General features: G+C 40.9%; 1 protein-coding gene and 1 pseudogene across 3 annotated transcripts in view; one reads left to right on the forward strand and one right to left on the reverse strand.

Annotated features, from left to right (window-relative positions):
* irf2b (interferon regulatory factor 2b) overlaps positions 1-21,992 on the reverse strand; it is a 64,081-nt gene that overhangs the window by 37,500 nt on the left and 4,589 nt on the right. For 2 of the 3 annotated variants that reach the window (XM_073048108.1, XM_073048109.1), the window contains exons 2-3: positions 12,209-12,325; positions 5,829-5,979 (exon numbers count right to left, since the gene is read on the reverse strand). In XM_073048108.1, the coding sequence (XP_072904209.1) occupies positions 5,829-5,903 (75 nt within the window). In that variant the 5' untranslated portion in view covers positions 5,904-5,979; positions 12,209-12,325. The remainder of the gene's footprint in view (positions 1-5,828; positions 5,980-12,208; positions 12,326-21,992) is intronic. The other variant, XM_073048110.1, reaches the window with a different exon arrangement.
* LOC140728804 (sin3 histone deacetylase corepressor complex component SDS3 pseudogene) lies at positions 16,368-21,325 on the forward strand (annotated as a pseudogene).

A 21,992-nucleotide genomic window follows, 5' to 3' on the forward strand; every position in this document is an offset into this window, starting at 1 on the left:
AAATTCATTGGTGTCAACATCTCTGAATATCCACCCTGTGCCCAACATATTGATGTAATTATGAAGAAGGCATGGCAGCAGCTATATTTCATTAGGAGTTCGAGGAGACTTAGTAAATCACCAAAGGTACCTGCAAATTTCTACAGATGTACCATAGAGAGCATCATAATTGTTTGCATCACTGTCTGGTATGGAGGGTCACTGCACAGGATTGGAAAAAGCTGCAGAAATCTATAAACTCAGCCAGCTCCATCACGACACTAACTTCCCCAGCATCAAGAACATCTTCAAAAGGTGGTGCCTCGAAAAGATGGGATCCATCATTAAAGACCCCATCACCTAGAAAATGCCCTCTTCTCATTGCTACCATTGAGGAGGAGTACAGGGGCCTGAAAACAACACTCCACTTTTCAGGAACAACTTCTTCCCCCTGCGCCATCAGATTTCTGAACGGACAATGGATCCACAGACACCACCTTACTACTTCTTTCCTCTATTTCTTGCATTACTTAGTTAATTTAATTATTTTATATCTCCTTCTTATTGTAATCTACATATATCTTTTGCTATTGTTATTTATTGTAACGTACTACTGCTGCAAAACAACAAATTTCACTGCATAGGCCAGTGATATTCAACCTGATTCTGATTCTTTTTAAGTTTCGGGCATATAAGTGGGGCAATGGGAACAATGGGTATGGCATAGGAGCAAAAATCGATCTGGTGGACTAAATAACCTCCTGAGGCATAAGGGAATTAAAAAAAAGAGAAAAATAATAAGTACTGCCCCTCAGTCCTGTTCTGTCATTCATTAAGATCATGACTGATCTGATTTTGGCCTCAACACTTTCTTGCCTGTTCCCCAAAACCTTTGATTTCTCTACAGCCTCAAATACATTCTTGTAAATCCAAAACATTAAACTATTTGAAAGAAAAACATGGGAGTTGGGGATAACTTGAGAACATTTACTTTTGTTTTAGTGAGGCATTCAAATAGCATGTGGTGGCATAATTAGTATACCATTCACATACTTTTACATATAATATGCAATGAACTATTTAAACAAAGACTGCTTAAATAAATAATATATATGCAATATTACTGAAATATTAAATACACAACACTCCTCCCTGCTTAGCTATAAATTCCAACTCAATATAGAATATATCTAAACTCTAATATGTAACAAGTTGCTCTCCAGTCATCATGGTATGGCAGGAAGTGGTTCTGACAGCGCTGGACACCTTTCTTCTCTGACAATTGACTCTGCTCTCCTCAACTGATCAATGTGTCACCTCCAGATAGCATCAGACACAATCTCCTCTACGTAGGACAGTGATCCAGTTCTGTCCTTAGTCTTTCTGTGTACCCAATTTTGATCAACTCTCTAGTCCCTCGCCAGGACTGTCTGTCCAACAGCACACCTCCTTACTTGAGGAGCTCTCAATTTGTCTCAGCTATTTGTCCTGCATACTCTTTCTAATTGAGGGATTGAGGAGATCCATGCGTGAGCATAATGGATGACCCAGGAACAGCACAGCTGGTGAGTTGTTGGTTGTGGAGTGTGCTGCATTGCGATATGCCAGGAGGAAATTGGTGAGCTGATAATTCAGTTTCGGTATAGTGTGTGCTGCTGACATTGCCTGCAGTGTTTACTTTAGACTCTGGACAAACCTTTACATCAAGCTATTTGTAGCTGGGTGGTATGGTAATATGTCTTACTCCATTCATTTCAGGAATAACTGAAACTCTTCCGCAACAAGCTGTGGTCCATTGTCACTGCTCAAGTGTTCTGGAATCTCCTCAATGCATCAATAGTGTGTGTGACTACAGTGGAGGCTATAGGAAATACTTCTGGCCACTTTGTAGCTGCATTCACTACTACTATAAAATTTGTGCCTGTGATTTGTCTGGCAAAATCCACATGAATCCTCTGCTAGGGTAATGCAGGCCATTCCCAAGGATGGAGAGTCTCTCAATCTGCAGATAATCGAACCTTCCCATCAAGGGAAGTTTATCCCAGCACTGGTAAAACGGGGGGGGGGGGGGGGGGGGGGGGACTGGAATTTCTGCTGCACACTCCAGCCATTTTGGGTGGCCACGTAGACCTGAGGCTGTGTGGATTTTTTTTCCGGTTTCTCTTTGTAATCTCTGCTGTAAAAGGGAGACTTTGATTTGCATTGGGAGAATACGTAAAGTGGAGTGTCCTCTTTTGTAATTTTTTCAGGTATTTCCTTTTCCAGGGGACAATCTATCAGTATTTCCATAATTAGTTGTCCTCTTGAAGTTGATCTTGTATATGTGCCCTCCAAGAAACAGAGCCCATTTCCACATTTGTGCTGCTGCTGTCAGTGGAACATCTCTTCCGTGGATGTTAGTGGTTAATGGTTAACGTTAGATGTTAATGGACACTAGTGGTTGATGATCAGTAATGAGGGCAAACTCTCTCCTATACAAGTGCTGGTTGAAATGTTTTACACCCCAAGCCAGACTCCAGGCCTCTGTGTCAATTTTTCTCAACAGCAGTACGGGACACATGATGAGAGTTCACATGTGACATGACTGCACCTACACCACAAGGCAAGAAGTCAGTAGCAAGCTTCACTGAGCAACGTAGATCATAATGTGTGCGACGGTGTCTGATGTCACCGTTGCATTTGCTCTTTGAAAACCAGCTCACACTGCTTTGCCCATTGCCGTTTCTTCCTGATCTGTAGTCATGAGTTCGAGGGGTGGAGCACAGTAGCCAGGTTTGGCAGGAACCTGTTATAGTAAATGACAAATCCTAAAAGGGACAGTAACTGTGTCATGTCCTTCGGCCTGGGGGCAACCGCAACTTCTCAAAGTTTCTCAGCTCATTTGTGTAATTCTTGCGCATCACTGCTGTGAACACAGTAAGTGATGCTTGGTTTCAAATAATGCTCTCTTGTCACATCATGCTCTAAGCCCATAATCTTCTAATCGTTTTAACACTCTGGAGATGTTCCTTGTCAGCTTCACTGGAGACAATGACGCCATCCAGGTAACACCGAGTGCTTGGGCAGCCTTGCGATATCTGGTCCATAGCTTATTGCCAGAGTGCAGGTGCAGATGCTACTCCAAAAATAAGCCTAAATAGCGATTAAGCCCTTCGTGAGTGTTTATTCTGAGGAACACTTTGATCTCTTCTTCCATCTCCAACTGCAGGTAGGCCTCAGCTAGGGCCACTTTGCTGAAGTGTTTCCCTCCGGAAAGGTTTGCAAAGATATCCTCTATCCTGGGCAGAGGGTATTGATCTACTTTCAGTACAGGGTTGATAGTGACCTTAAGATCACAACAGATCCTGATAGAACCATTCTTCTTAGCTACTGGGACCACTGGCATTGCCCATGGAAAGAATTGGAAAGAATTCCTTCAGACCCCATGCAATCTAGCTCACTGGCTGCTTCATCACAGATCGTATCAGGAACTGGACAGAATTTGTAAAACTTGGGTGTGGCATTTCCATTTACCGCAATTTTACCCTTGATATGTTTGAGTTTCCAATGCCATCCTTGAACACACCTGTGACATCATCCAGTACCTTTCTTAATTTGCTTTCAGTTGGCACTTGCAGGGGGTGTGGCATGCAAATGGTGGATTTGCATGCCACAACCAAGCTGCAGTTGTCTCAGCCAATCAAAGCCTCACAATACTGGCTCTCCTGTTTTTACCACGTACAAGCTCAATGTGGCCTGTTAGTTGTTCTACATCACTGTTGCAAATGTCATTCTCGCAGGAGATGTCTTTGCCACAGTGTAAGCTTTCAGCTGGGCATCTGCAGGCTTCAGTTCAATATACTTGCAATGACGTTCAAACTCATTTTGAGAAATGACTGAAACAGCCGAGCCAGTGTCCAACTCCATTTTAATTAATTTGCCTTTCACTTCTGTTGTAGCCATATTGCTTGTCTCTTATGTCACTCTCATCATTATCAGATTTTTCATGTACAGCATACAGATTTTTTTTTCTCTTTATGGTATTTTCTACAGGTTTCACCTTTAAACCTGCATTGGTTTGGTATATGTGAGCCCCTGTCACAATGGTAACACAATTTATTCAGCTAGGCAGGCTTCTCTTTGGACGTTGCAATTTTGTTCATGCTCACTTTCATTCCTGACTGCAACTCAATTGCATCTCTGCCATTTCCATTGATACAGCAATTTCAATTGTTCTTTTAAATGTGAGTTGTGCTTCAGTCAGGAGTTGCTTCTGTATGTTTTCTTGTAAGATTCCATAATCTAAACAATCTCTCAGTACATCATTAAGCACATCACTGAACGACAATACCCAGACAATTTCTTCAATTCAGCCACATCAACTGAAATGGATACCCCTTCCTTTTGATTCTGCTCATTAAACCTAATGTGTTCTGCAATCAACAATGTTTTTGGTTCTAAATGGTTCATGATATCAGCAAAGCTCAGTTTGGCTGGTTTGGTTGGAGCAGTTAAACTTCTAAGCAAACTGTATGTTTTTCCACCAACTGCAGTCAGCAAAACTGTCATAAGTTTTTCATCAGCTATTCCATTTGCTTTAACATACTATTCAATTTGTTCAGCATACATGATCCAGTTATTTGTTGTTTAATCGAACACATTTGTCATACAGATTTTAATTTATGATTATTATCACCCAGTACTCACTGTTTATGACCCAGTGAATTTTGTCCATTTTCCACCTCTTTTTTAACCCTACCATCTTCCTCACCATTCCAAAGAGAAATATGCTGCCCTTTTTTATACCTGACCAACTCGCTGCGCATCAACAGGTAGGTAGTCGTCTTAAGTTCATTTTAAAACCTCCTCGTCACTACTATTATGTTTTATAACTCTGAAATATAAAACTAATGGAAAGAAAAGAACAGGAGCCAGGGATAACTTGTGTATGTTTAAATTCAGTTTAGTGAGGTGCTCAAATATGATGTGGTGGCGTGATGATGTAAGCCATTCACGTACTTTATGTATAACCCATAATAAATAATTTAAACAAACAAAACTGCTTAATCAAACAAAATATTTACAATGCTACTCAAATTTGCTAGAATATTAAATACACAACAAGATTTAATGACTCAGATCTCTGAGGTAGGCAGTTCTAAAGAGTCTTGAACTGAAAGAAGAAATTCCTCTTCATTTCTAGACTAACCAGAGTCGTTATCCTGAATCTATTCTAGATTCCCTCATGAGGAGAATCTGGTCCTGACTCACCATTCCCAACCTCTAGCTTTCATTTCCTACTTTTTAAAATTTATTTTGGCTGCTGTCTCTTCATCTTGTGCCTTTTAAAAAGATATATTGGTTCAGATTTTTTTTCTAGAAATGTTCTTTCAAATTCCCATTTTCCACTTTTATCCTGAAAGTTAGGTTATATTTCCAACTCTTTCTATTCTTTTTCATTTTCTAAGGGACAAGGATATTGGTGATGTCTTGCATGCTTCCTGAAATGGCTGATTACAATACCAAGGATACTTTCAGGCACTGGTGGGCCAGCAAGTGCTATCCATGAATTGGGTGAATTAATAGAAATGACCATGCTCTACGAAGGTGTTACATACCCCATGGGTATCTTGTGACTGTCTTATGACCATGATATAATTGAGTATCTGGTGAGCATGATGTAATGTTCTTGTGATGGTGGAGTGATGTAATTTCCCGCCAGAGTGAGGTCACATGATGTAATTTCCCGCCAGTGAGAGGTCATGTGATGGCCTGTTCTAACAGGTATAAGACGGGAAGCCTTGCTGTGACGCAATCTCAAAGATTATTGCTGGCAGATTCGCCACAATGCTGCCAGTTTTAGTTCCTACCTTTGCAGTCCAGTTGGAGAGTGAAGAATTTACCGAAGTACGGGAACCCGAAGGATCGAGTAAAGTTGGTGTCATCGGCGGTAATACGGGAATGAGCTTATTGATTCTTCGTTCAAGGAAGTAGTAACCTGCATCCGAGATAGTCCCTGCACTGTGAAAGCAGAAAGGGCTGGGTGCAGCGTTATTCATCAAGGACAAGGTCAGTTCTTCTAAGCCGTTTTAATTTCCTTCATCATAAATCCTTCCGGCAAGGCATATTTCGGCTGGGATCAGCAGAAACGTCACGTCGTCAAGAAATTCGTTACTTCAGGAAAGTCTCTCTTAATTGACTGTGTAAATCATTTGGACTTTCGCACTTACCACTTTTAAGAACTGTGTTCACATTTATCGCTTTAAGAACTGTTCGAGCTGCCGTATAGCAGTTAACTTCCTCCGGTTAAGTTAGTCGTTTGTTTACTTTTCATTTGTTGTTGAGCTGAGTTTAAATAAATGTTTAATTTGTTTTAAAAAAACCTGTCTCAATTCTATATTCCTTGTTGCCGTATCGTAACAAAGGTAGTTCCTGTTCTAATTGCTTTAAGAAATTTATATACCTCAGTCAGTGGCTGCAGTTAATCTTCAAACTTTGAACAATTATTAAAGATTTTAATAACTTTAAACCCCACCAATACTATAAAGCAGTGAAAGGTTGCCACGAAGATAATGCAGTGAAATATAGTGAGGTGGGCCATAAGGCCTGCTTCCATTTTGTATAAATCTATGACTCAGTGTTTTCCCTTTGACTCCATGGGTTTTAACCATATTCCAAAGGTGCCCTGGTATTCTAAACAGGCTACTGTAAATTTCACCTGGTGTTGGTACCTGGATGGAACAGAGGGAGGAGTTGATGGATCTGTCTGTTACCATAAATATGAATAAATAACTGGGACATGAGACTGCTAAGGTTGCTCTGAAACCGGCATAACCTCAATGGGCAACATGGCATTCTATCAGATTGTGATCCGAGGTGGTCAGTTAATTGGTTACTGTAGATTACCTGTTGATATGAGCAGCTGGTAAAAGAACCAAAGTTGATGCATCTGTGAGAAAGAGTAAGTTGCAGGAATGCAAGGAAAATAAGGAGAGGCCGAATGAAACTAACTGATCACTCTGCAGGGGGGCTGGCATGGGCTTGATGGACCAAATAGCCTCCTTCTATGTTATAAGTAAATAAGTGATATCAGAGAATTCTGCAAGAATATTCTGCTATTAATTCCATTCCTCTTGAATGAATCATGATATTTACATCATATTTTAATTATTTCTTTATTAACCAGCATTATACTGTCAAATATATCTTGTATTTGCAACCACCCCAACCCTATTTAGACCTTTTCTTTCCCCCTAAGCTTGAGAGGCCTTCTTATCCTTCCCTCTTATACGTAGTCTTTCACTCTTGCCCATTTAGGGGCTCGTTTACCCAATGCAGTATGTACAGAAAAAAACTATAAGTCATATACTTATTATGTAATGTATTTATATTTTAAAGCCATCATCCCACAGACCACATGCAAGTGGTTACAGCCAAGTTGGGAAAGCTCAAGTGTTAAACAAACAACACCAACATCTCCTTTTAGAGGATTACTGGAAAACTACAGATCTGATGATCCTTTTCCAAACCATCCTTTCTAAGTGATCTACTTTTTCTACCACCTCCCGGTTCTTACTTCATTCCCAGTCCCCCATCCACCCACCCCTATCACTTTCTAGCTAGTACACCTTCCCCTCCCCTGCCTTCTTATTCTGGAACTGATGAAGGGCCTTGGCCCAAAACGTCAACTTTATTCACTTCCTCTAGATGCTGCTGGGTCTGCTGAATTCCTCCAGCATCTTGTGGGCTTTGTGTTTATCACCATTGTTATTACTATTATATACTACATAATATGAACGAGGATGGAACTACCCCAGTGCACTGGCTTTTCCACTTTGAAAGTTCTCCTGGGCAGGCTTCTACTGTCATCCTTGGATATGACAGACAACCAATCAAATCAAATCAATATAGGCAATAAAATTGATTAAGGTACATGGTTAACTTAAGCTTCCTTGCAGCTCTGATCAAATGTGACAATTTTAAACAAATGACTGCATAATCATTAAGTTTCAAACAAAAGTAATTCATCAACTTCTTCATTCACAGAGTGGGAACCGGAAAAAAAGAACAATGTTTCGCAAGAGAAGAGGAAGCCGGGAATTCATGGAATTCAAAGATAAGTGACATTTCAGTAACAACGGTGAAAATCTCTAATGGTGACTAACACAGAGGTGCGCCAGCCACCGTACACAGATGCAGCTTCTCTGAGCACTCTTAATACAAAGGAAGTAAAACTGAGTTCCTTGTGTCAGATGCTATGAATGATCAGTGCTCAGCGTTGTTATTGTCTTGCTGGCACTGGCCCAAATAACCATGATTCAGAAATGGGGCTTGACAGCAACAGCCAACAAGGCACGAATGACTGCAGCGCAAGCCTCTAACCTGGTGAACCTACAGCGCAAACTATCACTGCCTGAATTGAATTGACTTTATTTCTCACGTCCTTCACATACAGACACGAGGAGTAAAAATCTTTACATCTCTGCCTGAATGTGCAACGTACAAATTATAGTAATTTGTAATAAATAGTGTGTACAGTAAAATACACAACAGATCAGTCAATATAGCTTAGAAATACAATTGTATCAGCGCAAATTAATCAGTCTGATGGCCTGGTGGAAGGAGCTGTCCTGGAGCCTGTTGGTCCTGGCTCTCATGCTGTGGTACCGTCTCCGGGATGGTAGCAACTGGAACAATTTGTGGTTGGGGTGACTCGGGTCCCCAATTATCCTCTGGACCATTTTTATGCACCTGTTGCTGTAAATGTCCTGAATGGAGGGAAGTTCACATCCACAGATGCGCTGGGCCGTCCACACCACTCTCTGAAGTACCCTGCAATTGAGGGAGGTACAGTTCCCATACCAGGCAGTGATGCAGCCAGTCAGGATGCTCTCAATTGTGCTCCTGCTGAAAGTCCTTAGAATTTGGGGACTCGTGTCGAACTTCTTCAACCGTCTGAGGTGAAAGAGGCGCTGTTGTGCTCTTTACACCACACAGCCGGTGTGTACAGAACAAGTGAGATCCTCAGTGATGTGTATACCAAAGAACTTGAAGCTGAGGAAATTGGGGTACAATATCTGTCGCTATCTGTAAGGAGCCTGAACATTCTCCCTGTGACTATGTGGGTTTCAACTGGGTGCTGCACTCCAGTTTCTTCCCACAGTTCAAAGACCAGTTAGGGCATTGTGGGCATGTTGTGTTGGCACTGGAAGCATGGTGACCTCTGCGAGCTGCCCTCAGACTTGATGCAAACAATGCATGTTTTGATGCACATGTGACAAAGATAAGCCCTTAAATCTTTTAATAAAAAAGTCTGCCCTACAGATGCTCAAGCAATTTAACCTGGTAAATATTACATAAGCAAAAAAATCATCCACGTAAAATGTTAAATATTCTGAGGATCCTCTTTCAATATAGGACTTTATTCCTCCGACCATGGGAGAATGAGGGGAGGTTCAGTGGAATGTTAAGGGGCATAGATAGTGTAAATGCATGCAGGCTTTTTTCCACTGATACTGAGTGAGACATCATGGGTTAACGGTGAGCAGGAGGGGACTTTCTTCACTCAGAGTGTGGAATGAGCTGCCGGTGTAAATGGTGGGTGCAGGTTCGATTTCAATAATTAAGAGAAATTTGGATAGTTGCAAGGATGGTGGGGGTATGGATGGATATGATCCAGCTGCAGGTCTAAGGGATCTGGCAGATGAATAGTTCAGCATGGACTAGATGGGGCAAAGGGGCTTTTTCTATACTGTAGTGTTCTATGACTCTCTGACTCTACAGTGCCTTGTAAAAGTATTCAACCCCCAGCCCTTTGCTCACATGAATGAGTATTACAACAAGGGGATTTTGGTCAATTTAAGGAAGAATTATTATTTATGAAACACATGCTCCTTTTTTTCTAGAGAGCCCACTAAAAAAAAGCATATCCCTGCCTGTAAATATTTTGCAAAGCATCACTTGGAAGATTCTATAAATATATGAAAAAGGTCTTGTGGTTGGATGAGACTAAAGTGAAATTTTATGGCCTCAACACTAAGTAGTACATGTGATTTAAATCTAATACAGAGCATCACCTAAGTGACATAATCTCTGCTGTAGAGTATGGTGAAGGTAGCACCATGCTATGGGGATGCTTTTCAGTAGCAGAGACTTGAAATCTGGTCAGGATTGATGGGAAGATGAATGCTGCTAAATGCAGGGAGATCCTGGATAAAAACCTGCTAGCCTCTGCTAGGAAGCTTAAACAGGGAAGGAAGTTTGCCTTTCAGCAAGACAATGACCCAAAGCACACTGCCAGAGCAACCAAGGAATGGCTTCAATTGAAGGAAATTGATGTCCTTGAATGGCCCAGTCAGAGTCCTCACCTTAACCTGACTGAACGTCTCTGGCAAGACCTCAGGGCTGCTGACCTCCATCGCTCCCCAACTAACTTGGCACAGCTTGAGCAATTTTGAGGAATGGGCAAATCTCGCTTCATCACATTGCGCAAAGCTAGTACAGAGTTATTCAAAAAGACTACTGGCTAAGAGACGTGGTTCAACTAAAAAATGAACAAAGGGGGATGAATACTTTTGTACTGCTGGCATTTCAGTTTTTGAAGTTTTAGTTTTTCATGCTTTACAATTTTCCCTGTATTGGGGTGTTACTGTGAGATAAAGGATTCATAAATAGAAATTCTCAGTTAAATTGATCAGAATCCATGGATGTAATACACATTTATGTGAACAAAGGTTTAGGATTCGAATACTTTTTCATGGCACTGTATAAAGGGAGTGTGTTGGCACGTGGCCAAGTGGTTAAGGCATTCATCTAGTGATCTGAAGGTCACTAGTTTCAGCCTTGGCTGAGGCAGCGTGTTGTGTCCTTGAGCAAGGCACTTAACCACACATTCCTCTGCGACGACATCGGTGCCAAGCTGTATGGGTCCTAATGCCCTTCCCTTGGACAACATCAGTGGCGTGGAGAGGGGAAGGCTTGCAGCTTGGGCAACTGCCGGTCTTCCATACAACCCTGCCCAGGCCTGTGCCCTGGAAACTCTAGGTGCAGATCCATGGTCTCACAAGACTAACGGAGCCCTACATACATATAGTGAGTGTTGATAAAGCGATACCATGAAAGAAATGACACAATATTAGTCAGAGGACAAGTAATACAACATCGAAGTTACATAGCAAGCACTGTTCCCTCTGAAGTTTTTACAGCTGCACGGACCAACCATTGTACTGAGCAGGAAATTTTTACGTGCTACTTTAAATGTTTTTTGTACATTGAAAAATTATATACTTTGGATTTTATGTATTAATTGAAGGGTATACTAAGATACAGTACAACAAAGAAAATCCTTTGCACTTCATAAACCTTTTCTCGCCTGACTTTATTCCAGCTACATGGCAACAAAGACTATGTGCGCGGGCGCAATTCAGTTACTGCGCAGTATGCAATTGTGCAGCTTACAGAGAACAGTGATCTCAATTATATTGTTAGACGAAAGATATAGTTTGAGCCTTGAAGCAGAATGATGTTAATGTTGAAAACAGTAACATTTTCTTTGTGTCCACTGTTTACATGAGCCACTAGCAAATCAGATACAATTCATTTTTGCATAGGTGGAAAAAACAATTAAGCAACAGATTTTTGCTATTTATAAAATGATGTAATTAATTTTCTCTTCACTTTTCAGGATCCGGGTAGCCATATCCTTGAAAAGAATGGCATGCTCGGTCATATTAGACTGCACTTAATAGTCAACTACACTGATTATATGAAATAAACTATTGTCCAAACAATGCCCCAACAAAGTGTGCCAATTACAATCTCCAAAATAAGCATTTCAGAAAATATCACAACAATCACACGTGCTGACTTTACAAAGGATCACCAAATGATGGAGAACATTTATGCCATGTGGTCCTGCTCACTGCCAGGTCAGTAATTTCCAAATCAACTCCAAACTAACAAAATGCATATGAAAAAAAAGTCCAACCTTCAGTAAACCAGATACCATAGCAAACTAGAGGTCATAACTATGTTTTAAATCAGCAGATCCTTTGTGGGAAGTGGAATTGCTCCTGGTGCACTAGGACAATGCTCTTTTGAGGCTGAGATCGAACAAATATGTTAAGTAGATTACACCTCACCTAATTTGTTCCATTAATCCAACCCAGAGACGTGAACTGCCAATATTCCAAATTCAAAAACAACTCCTAACAGAAGCTAACAGTCAACCTAAGACAGTTATTTTCCTTACCTGCTAGTTATAAGTGACCACACAGTCAGAGCCGTCCCTGTCTTGGCGAGGGTGGCATACGGGACAAGGGTGGCCTTCCTGTCAGATATGGGGCTGGGTATATGGTCTGGAGTGTCACTGGAAGAAAGAAGAAGGGTGAAGAGAGTCAGATACTGGCATAAAGCATAGGAATTAAAATCAAACCTTGTTCCTATTGAAGGAAACCTGATTGCCACCATTGTTTAACAAGTGCATATAGAAAGTAAAAAAATCCTGTCACTAACCTAATCTTAAAAATTACAATTCTCCCAATTTAATTTACTGCATTATTTTATTCTTCACATTCACTATTAAAAGTTATATCTAAAATATTATCATTCCAACACTTGAATTTTGGTTTCAAACTCAAGCACATGAACATAATGACCTGGCCCTGTGGTGTAAAAGGGATCTCACTCAGATGGATTTGACCTGTGCTCAGTGGTGCTTTTTAACCTCTGTCTCATTCTAAACATTTGCAGCATCCTGAATCTTGCCTAAAATACATGTAAGATAATGCAGTCCCAAATACTTCTAATGATTTATTTTTAAACATCTTTTAAACTTTCACCTTTGACATCTGCAATTAATGCACACCCACCCCTTCCAGGCCTCAAAAATGTTGACATGCCAACAGTGGTCAGAATTTGAAAATCTAATGCATTTATTGACCATCTTTTACATGAAAATTATCTGATGCCTGCACAAAATGAGGCCCAGCTCACAGCTTTTGTAGGAAATCCTGTATTGCCTCACTCTTTTACTGCAGGTTTTAATTTGTGTGTGTTTGTGCAGATAGAAATTTATGTTAACCTTCCAGAAAATCTTGTTAGATATGTGTTCTTTTCTTTCAATATTGTTTGTCACACTACCAAATTTAAACTAAAATATGTAAACTTGTCGAGAGCATACAGAAATGAAACAGGAATAGGCAAATCAGCCCCTTAAGCCTGCTCTACCATCAATAAGATCACAGTTGATCCAAACTTGGCCTCAACAGCACTTCACTGTGTTCTCCCCAACCCAGACTCCCTTGTATGTAATTCAAACATTTTAAACATGGGTCTCTGGATTTTTAGTTTAGCTTTTTAGATTACAAGTCTAGTAATTTAACCAGAGCAGCACTACCACATTATCTGGTAATCTATCTAACTGCATACCACCACAACCATCAGCAAATGAAATCATTACAAAAATTACAAAAAGACTTTAGATGATAACCGAGACCATTATCAAAATGACAGAGGAAATACAAAAAAAAATGGTTCAACTCTTTGGGGAGGGAAGGGGGAAAGGGTTGTGGGAGAGGAAAGAACCGCTTGCTCAATTATCAAAACCTGCTAAGATATGTAGAAACTCTGGAGTGTGTTTCCCCAGCTGCCATGACATTATTTTGAATGCACAGAGTTAAATGAAACAGAAGGAAACAGAAATAGATGATGTATTCATTGATAATAGACCATTTTAGATTGCAAGTTTAAACAAGTTTATACTCTCACACTATTTTAACATTATTCATTGCATAATTCTTCCAATTTAATTTCTATCTACATATTATATAAATGGAACACTTATAGCTTCCTTCCCATATGTCTTCCCATTTGTCCCTTTTGCCATTTCTGTTAATTCATAGATTTTGCAACGTATTGTAAAAGTTCCTGGTAATTCCTTGCTCAGAAGGCAGTACACAGGGGTCATTACTCAATTTCAAGTCATTCATCCATACACCCCACACAGCTGGACAAAACAGCGTTCCTCCAGAACCAAGTACAGGTAGCACATACAGCACATCAAACAATATTAATACAACAATATTAAGAGATAAAGCCAGCCAGTGGTGGAGAGGCATTGGCACCGGGCTTCCCGGTTTTAAATCCAGCTGGCTCCTTGTGCGCTTTCCATCCTTGCTGGGTTGAGCATTGAGCTAGCAACTCGGCTTTGTAAAAGTTGATAAAGAAACAGTAAGGTTGCTGCCTGATGCACTACAACGTGCGGAGAGGAACAACATTAAGAGATAAAAGCTAGAATTCTGTATTCCCAAGTTGACATAAAGTGCACATATGACATACAGTTAAATGTACAGTAGCCTTACTGTTACTGGCACCATCATAATGATGTGTACTGGGTGGTCACAGCCTGGGAGAAGAAGCTGTAACCCAGCCAAGCAGTCCTTGTTCTTGTACTGAATTCTGCCTGACAGTAGAGGTGGTCAAAGAGATTGTGGGACAGATGGGAGGGGTCTTTGCTGAGGGCCCTGCATACACAGCGCTTCTGACGTACGTCCTAGATTTGGGAGGGGGAGAGATACCCCAATGATTCTCTCAGCAGAGCTCACAATCCATTGCAGGGTCTTGCAATCAGACGCTTTGCAATTCCTGAGTCAGACGGTGATGCAGGTGGTCAGGGCACTCTTGATGGTGTCCTGGTTCACTCTGGTTCTGTTGCAGGGAAGCTGGCCAAACAGTGCAAATATGCTGCACCGTATAGCCTTCTGTATAATATGGGACACTTTATGTTGTAGTAACACGTCGTTGCATGCACTATTAGGCGCGTATTGATCTGTACGTGTGTGTTCAGAGTTCAGTTTCAGTCAGTAAAGAACCATGAAACTTAGCTCCCGTCTCCAGCGTTTTTATTTATAGCTTTGTTGAGTAACCCGGCCACATACACAACAAATTGGTGACGAGGTTAATGAACCTACATCGTATCGGAACGCCGTGTTTTAATCGATAACAGCACTCACAGGAAGTGCGCAAGGAATGAGCCAAGGAATGGGAGAAGGAGGCAGAGCGAGGCCGCGAGTCCAAAAGGAAGTGGGAGCACAGCTGGGGTCGGGAAAGTCGGGAGACCAAAAGACACAGTCGGAGCCATAGCACGTCCAGGCGAGACCACAGCCAGCGCTGACCCCCAGGGACTGAGGGTCTGCCTGCCCCAGAAGGGAGACTTTAAAAAAGGAGTGCGCTCATGGCGCTAGCAAAAAGGTCATGTGAGTCAAAAAGAAAACAAGGGGAAGACAGGGTTTAATTAACATAACAAGGTTGGCGAAGACTGGAACCGTTACAGCATTTGATAGTGGCATTGAAAGAGTGGAGTTATATTGTGATGCTAACGGTGTTAATGATGAAAAGAAAGCCAGTGTCTTACTCAGTTTTATGGGCACGAAAACATACGGGCTGCTACGGAGCTTGTTAACCCCTGAAAAGCCAGCTAACAAAACGTTCAAGCAAATAGTAGACACTCTCCAGCAGCGTTTAAACCCCAAACCACTGGTCATTGCTGTAAGATTTAAATTTTACAATTGGAATCAGAGCAAAAATGAAAGCATTTCTGAATATTGTGCTGAATTGTGCAAATTATCAGGACATTGTCAATTTGGAGCTGGTCTATCAGATGCATTGAAGGACAGGTTAGTGTGTGGCATGCACTGTGAAACCACACAGAAGAAGCTTCTGTGTGAAAGAGTCCTTACTTTCGAGAAAGCGATAAACATCGCAATATCACTAGAAACTGCCGCATGAGGTGCTTCAGAGATACAACAAAGATCCCTGGAATATGCTACAAATAAAATGTCACTGAGCAGAAATGAAGGAAAGAAACGTTAACGTTGTGGGAACATGTCACATGACCCTGATGACTATTGGTGTAAAGGCAAAGAATGCAGAAACTGTGGCAAACAGGGCCACACTGGCAGAGTATGCAAAGCTAGTAAACTGCAGGAAAAGGGCAAAATACAGAGAAACAAGAAACCCCAGAAAGGAAAATACAACAAGGTTCACAAAATGAAAGAAGGCAGTTCTGATGAAAACGACCCAGATGAAAGTGAATTGTCTTGTCGGCAACTTCACGGCGTGAAAGAGACAGATGATCGAAGAGTAATAAGGATCACTTCACAAGTGGCAGGCGTGAGAGTGAAAATGGAATTGGACACAGGCTCAGCTTTAACAGTGATCTCTGTACACGACTATAAACGACTGTTTTCTCGCATACCCCTGAAACGAACTAAACTACTGCTAAAGACTTACACAGGACAGAAGGTGCGTCCCAAATCTAAAATTACAGTGACGGTGACCTACGGAGACAAAACACAGCAGCTGAACCTCTATGTACTGAAAAATGGAGGGCCACCATTGCTGGGACATGAATGGCTCAGGAAAATCCAATTGGATTGGCACACTGTCAAGGCACTAGATGTGTCAACAAAGGAGGGCAGCTGGTGGGGAAGATGTCTGCAGCTCTCCTCTCACCCACTGTCGACTATTAGAACGACGAGGTGGAGCTAGGCAGCGTCGATGACGAAAACGAACTCAGTATCCATGGCCGCGACTCGGATGAAGATACAGAGGATGCAAGGGAGACAGATATTGCCAATAAGCAGGATGATGAAGGCTACCTGGAAGTAAAAGAGCAGATGTACCAGGAGAAATTGACATCTCTCAAAAGACAGCTACAGCAGTTACAGGAAGGCATTTTGCAGGAGTATCAGAAAAGGATGAAGAAACTAGATCAACAATACAAGGAAAGAATACGAAATGCAGAGCTTTTTTCTGCAACTGGAGACAGAACAAGTGGAAGGGAATTATATTAAAGAGAAGAAAGAAGCAGTGAAGGAATTTGAAGATAAAGAGATTGAGTTAGAAGGAAAGAAAAAGATGATTGAGAATGAGAGGCTAACAATGGAACTCACAGGAGATTCTATGGAGGTAAAGCCAATAACGACTAGGAAATTAAGGAGGAAACCTAATGACCCTGTTCCAATTACAGACAAAAGATGAAAACCTGCAGCTGCGTAGTTAAATTACTTGTTAACAGGTGAACAGATAATGGAAGATCTGCGAACTCTCAATAAGTTTAAATCTCCAAAAAGACCAGCATCTCAGTCTTCTCCTGAACAATTTCCTTGGGGAAGATCTATGAAAATTGGTCATCCCTTAAAAGCTCTTGGAGAAAATCAATTCCATTCAAACAGAACAGCTTTCGTACAAGGTAAATCTTGAACCAATCATTTCCTCCATTGAGAATCATACACTTAATCCTTTGCAGGAAAGTTTCTTTTGCACATACGTTATTTTGAATCCTCAGTCAATGTGTCTTGTTTTGCACAAAGAAGTTGGGAAACAGCACCAAGACAGAGGCGAATTCTGGCAACAAACTCTAAGGTTTCTATTGTTGCATTTTCACGCTTGAGCTGAATGTGCATCTGAAGGAAATCTCCCTCTTGAGCCAGACAGATAGCTCTGCAGGTAATCCTTAATATCAGCAAAACTGTACTTTAACAGCAGCTTAAGAACAATGGGACGAACAACAGGATTTCGATCAACTGCTGCACCAAACGGTGAAAGATTACTGGTAAAGTACTGATTTTCTGTGAGTCATTGGATTGCCTGACTTTTGAATAACTAGCAGAGACAGCAGATCACCAACCACTTCTTTCATTGGTGGCGAGTTATCTTTGAAGCAGAGCATGGAAACCAAAGTTACGAAAAATGCATCACACCTCTCGCAAAAAGTGACTAATTTTGCTACAACTTTTCTTATTTCTTGTTACCGCTGGTACATAATCATCATCTAGAGACGTACAGCACAGTGGGTACAGTCCGCCCCCCCCCCCCAGAGACTTGAGTTATAAATGGGTCTTTGACCAAAATTTTAAAAAAGGCTTGTTATAATTTGATATTTTTACATTACGTTGTTATAATTTGATATTATTAAGTTACTAAGTAGATGGTAGGTGTTTTTATGTTAAGGGTAAACATATGTGTTAGCATATACACTATTAAAATAAAAGGGAAGGAGTGTACCGTATAGCCTACTGTATAATATGGGACTACTTTATGTTGTAGTAACACGTCATTGCATGCGCTATTAGGCGCGTATTGATCTATACGTGGGTGTTCAGAGTTCAGTTTCTGCCAGTAAAGAACCATGAAACTTAGCTCCCATCTCCAGCATTTTTATTTATAGCTTTGTTGAGTAACCCGGCCACGTTCACAACACATGCCATTACCAACTGCACCAATGCCCAACAAAAAAATGATGATATATGAACATATTTCTCATCTGCACACTTCCCTTTCATTTAGCTTCTGTTAATGGCATCCGTGCTTTGTCAGAAGCTGTGCGTAGATTTCTTTAAAAAAAACTTTATGGGTGACACACTAGTTAGGTGCTTTGAAATCTGACTGACAGACTTGTCAGCAACCACCAAAATAGTGAGTTACTCTGGAAGAGAGGCAGAATTGTTACAATGGGCTGAACGCCCTCCTTCTTAGCTGTAGCCTTTGTACTATATGATTCTACGAAATGCAAATTTCAGAATATAGACTAATTCAGACTTCCAATCAATTTTTCCCCACATAAATGCTTACACGCTTTCTTTCTGGCTCCATTTCCATTTATGCCTTCATTTCTCCAGCTTCTTACACTATGCAGATGTCAGACCTCAGCATGTCACTGAGAAACAGTAATGGTCAGTAGTCTATAAATATCTTTTGAAAGTTGAGTATAGTATGCTGAAAACATAACATAACATCTCCAAGACTAATATTTATGGCTGGCATGGAATGCTAAACATGAAAAAATCTATTTTCTCTTAGTACATAATTTAGATGTTGGTCAACATCAAAAAATTCAAACCCCAAATATAAACACTGTGGTTAAGTATGTTCAAGGTGATTGTTAACCATTGAACTAAAAGGAAAAAGGAAAGATGGGCTGGATCATCTGCTTGAATGATTTGTTTTTTTATCAAGTGGGGCTGCATGGTAGGGTAGCAGTTAACGTAATGATATTACAGCACCAGTGACCCAAGTTCAATTCCCACCACTGCCTGTAAGGCGTCTACATTCACCTCCCCCCACTCCCACGTTCATGTGAGTTTCCTCTGGGGGCTCTGGTTTCCTCCCACATTTCAAAGCCATACGGGTCAGTAGGTTAATTGCTTACATGGGTGTAATTGGGCAGCACAAACTGGTTGGGCTGGAAGGGCCTGTTCCTGTGCTGGATGTCTTTTAAAAAAATGCAAATCGCATTTAAAGATTCTAAATTTATTCCAGTTAAAAAGTATGAACTGTAATTTATACAGAAACGCATCCAATAAATGGTGTTTGCTGTCAAATGAGCAGCAAAATTATCTCCTCCACAATGCCCCACCATACACCTAAGTAGAAGGAGACACATTTATCAATAAATAAATACCTTCAGTTAACAAGCGTAAAACTTAGGGAAGCAATGAATTTAAAAATGAACTAAAGTTAAATTATACGCTGAACTGACTAAACAGCAAAAAGCAAGAGGCAGTCTTCTGACTGACCCACTTCAAGCTTCATGCCATTTAGTCTGCCATTCTCAGCTCACTGCAGACTAGATTTAGCTGACAGCAACTTAAATTTCTGGATTAACTTCCCGAAGTCTGACAACAAATCTAGAAAGACAAGTTTTAATATGATCAGAGATTGATTTAAAGTAATTAAACAAACACAGAATGTTTAATAAAATAGTATCAGCAACAATGAAACCAACTGATTGCTATTGAAGCCCATCTCCCTCACCGACATCGTTCAGCCTGGACAGTCTGGGCTCTGATATAAGCATGGACATACAAAAGAGTTGATTCTTAATTGTTCAGTGACCATAAATACCAGCTTTGCCAGTAACATTCACAACCTGTGAACTAATAAAAAAAGCATTATAAATGCTACCCTACTTCTTAAAGTTTTAGAACAGGATCCACAGCATTGCCAGAACTGTTTTTTTTTATCAATGCTAAAGGCAAAAACAGCAGTACTACAGGCATGCTTCTTTTATAGTGAACATGCTTTTGAAGTGTTTCCAAGGCTTCTGTAATATTTTACATGAAACAGTCCAAAATCTGAATCACGCTTATACTTTTACCTTAATATTTAGATGACATAAAGAAAAAAACATTTATCTACAAATTCTCAGCTGCGGAACATCTTGTCTATATTAGTTTCCAGTTTCCATGCAAAACCTGATGAACACCAAACAAGTCACTCATAATTGCCATGAGTTACTTTAATTTAAAAATGTAGCTATTTGCATAAGTCACTTTTAAGTATCAGTTGCTGTAAATTCAAATATATAACGCTGACATGAGGAAATCTGCAGATGCTGGAAATTCAAGCAACACACACAAAATGCTGGTGGAACACAGCAGGCCAGGCAGCATCGATAGGGAGACTCTATAGATGCTGCCTGACCTGCTGTGTTCCACCAGCATTTCGTGTGTGTTGCTTATATAATGCTGCTATTTATTGACCTTGATCCACAGAAATGCATATTATTGGGTCACATCAGAAGTTTAGACAGAAAATTGTTGGTATGGATTATCTGTATTCTTCAGCACAATTTTCCCAGGGAGGACATTATACACTCCTTTTAGGGTCTTACAGGGAAAACTGGACCACGTTTTTCTGCCTATAACTAGGCAGCCTGGGATAATTCAGCCTTCTTATTACACCTCTGGGTGTAAACACAAGGCAAGTACCGTAAGTTAATTACTCAGTTAAATCTGTCTGAGTGCTCCCTCCTACACTGCATTAATCCTTCAGTCCATGCCAAAAACTTCCTGAGTCCTGGCCCCTAACCTGCTGCCCAACTGATTCCTCTGCACTGTTGCAGTCTCCAATCCACTGGTCCGGATCTCAATTCAGCCCCCTTTACTCAACATACAGTTTTCCAGTCCCAATTCCCCCAAAGCCATTACAGCCTCACTTCCCATATCCTTTGCTGCATAGCATCTACTTTACTGCTCCCAGATCTGAGACACAAGTCAGCACCCACCCTTGACTGTTCAGCCAGAACTGATCCCAGTAGTTCTAACCCCCACCCCCCCCCCCAACCCCAACAACACCCATACTGCTAACTCCTCCTCAATCTCTCAGCAACAGAGACAATGCTGGAGCAAGAGACAATTTGCCAGAGGAACTCAGTGGGTTCAGCATCCTCTTTAGGAGGAAATAACTGTCGACATTTCGGGTCAAAGCCCTGCAAAGGGATTGCATGTCTATTGATATTACAGGCTCCTTTTTACCCTCTCTACCTATTCTAACACCCTTTGCCTGCCACCAGCTGTATCTATGACCTCCAGCCTTGCCAAAAAAAAGTCTTTAAAAAACATACTGTGCACCAAAAGTATACAATGCCCTCAGCAGAGACCTAATCACAAAAAAAATCAATGATTCAGCACTGCTGTACATCTCAGGTATGCTAGAATTTTTCTAAAAGAATAGTTTAATATATTCATGAAGTGGCTGCAGCCAACATCATTTTCAATAGTTCTTGCTGTGGCCATTTTAGTACCTAATAAAGAGGCTACTAAGTGTACGCTTGTGCTTTTTTGCTGCTGTAGCCCATCCACTTCAAGGTTCTTCAATTTTGATACACTCATGCATGCACTTCTGCACACCACTGCTGTAACACGTGGTTATTTGAGTTACTGTCGCCTTCCTGTCAGCTTGAACCAGTCTGGCCATTTTCCTCTGACCCCTCTCATTAACAAAGGTGTTTTCACCCACAGGACTGTTACTCCCTGGATGTGTTTTTTTTTTGTTTGTTTATCACATCATTCTCTGTAAACTCTAGTGACTGTTGTGCGTGAAAATCCCAGGAGATCAGCGGTTTCTGAGATACTCAAACCAACCTGTCTGGCACCACAAATCACTCCAGGATCAAAGTCACTTTCATCACATTTCTTCCCCATTCTGATGTTTGGCCTGAACAACAACTGAACCTCTTGACGACGTCTGCA

Source organism: Hemitrygon akajei, chromosome 6 (genome assembly GCF_048418815.1).
Source record: "Hemitrygon akajei chromosome 6, sHemAka1.3, whole genome shotgun sequence".
NCBI classification, from domain to species: Eukaryota; Metazoa; Chordata; class Chondrichthyes; order Myliobatiformes; family Dasyatidae; genus Hemitrygon; species Hemitrygon akajei.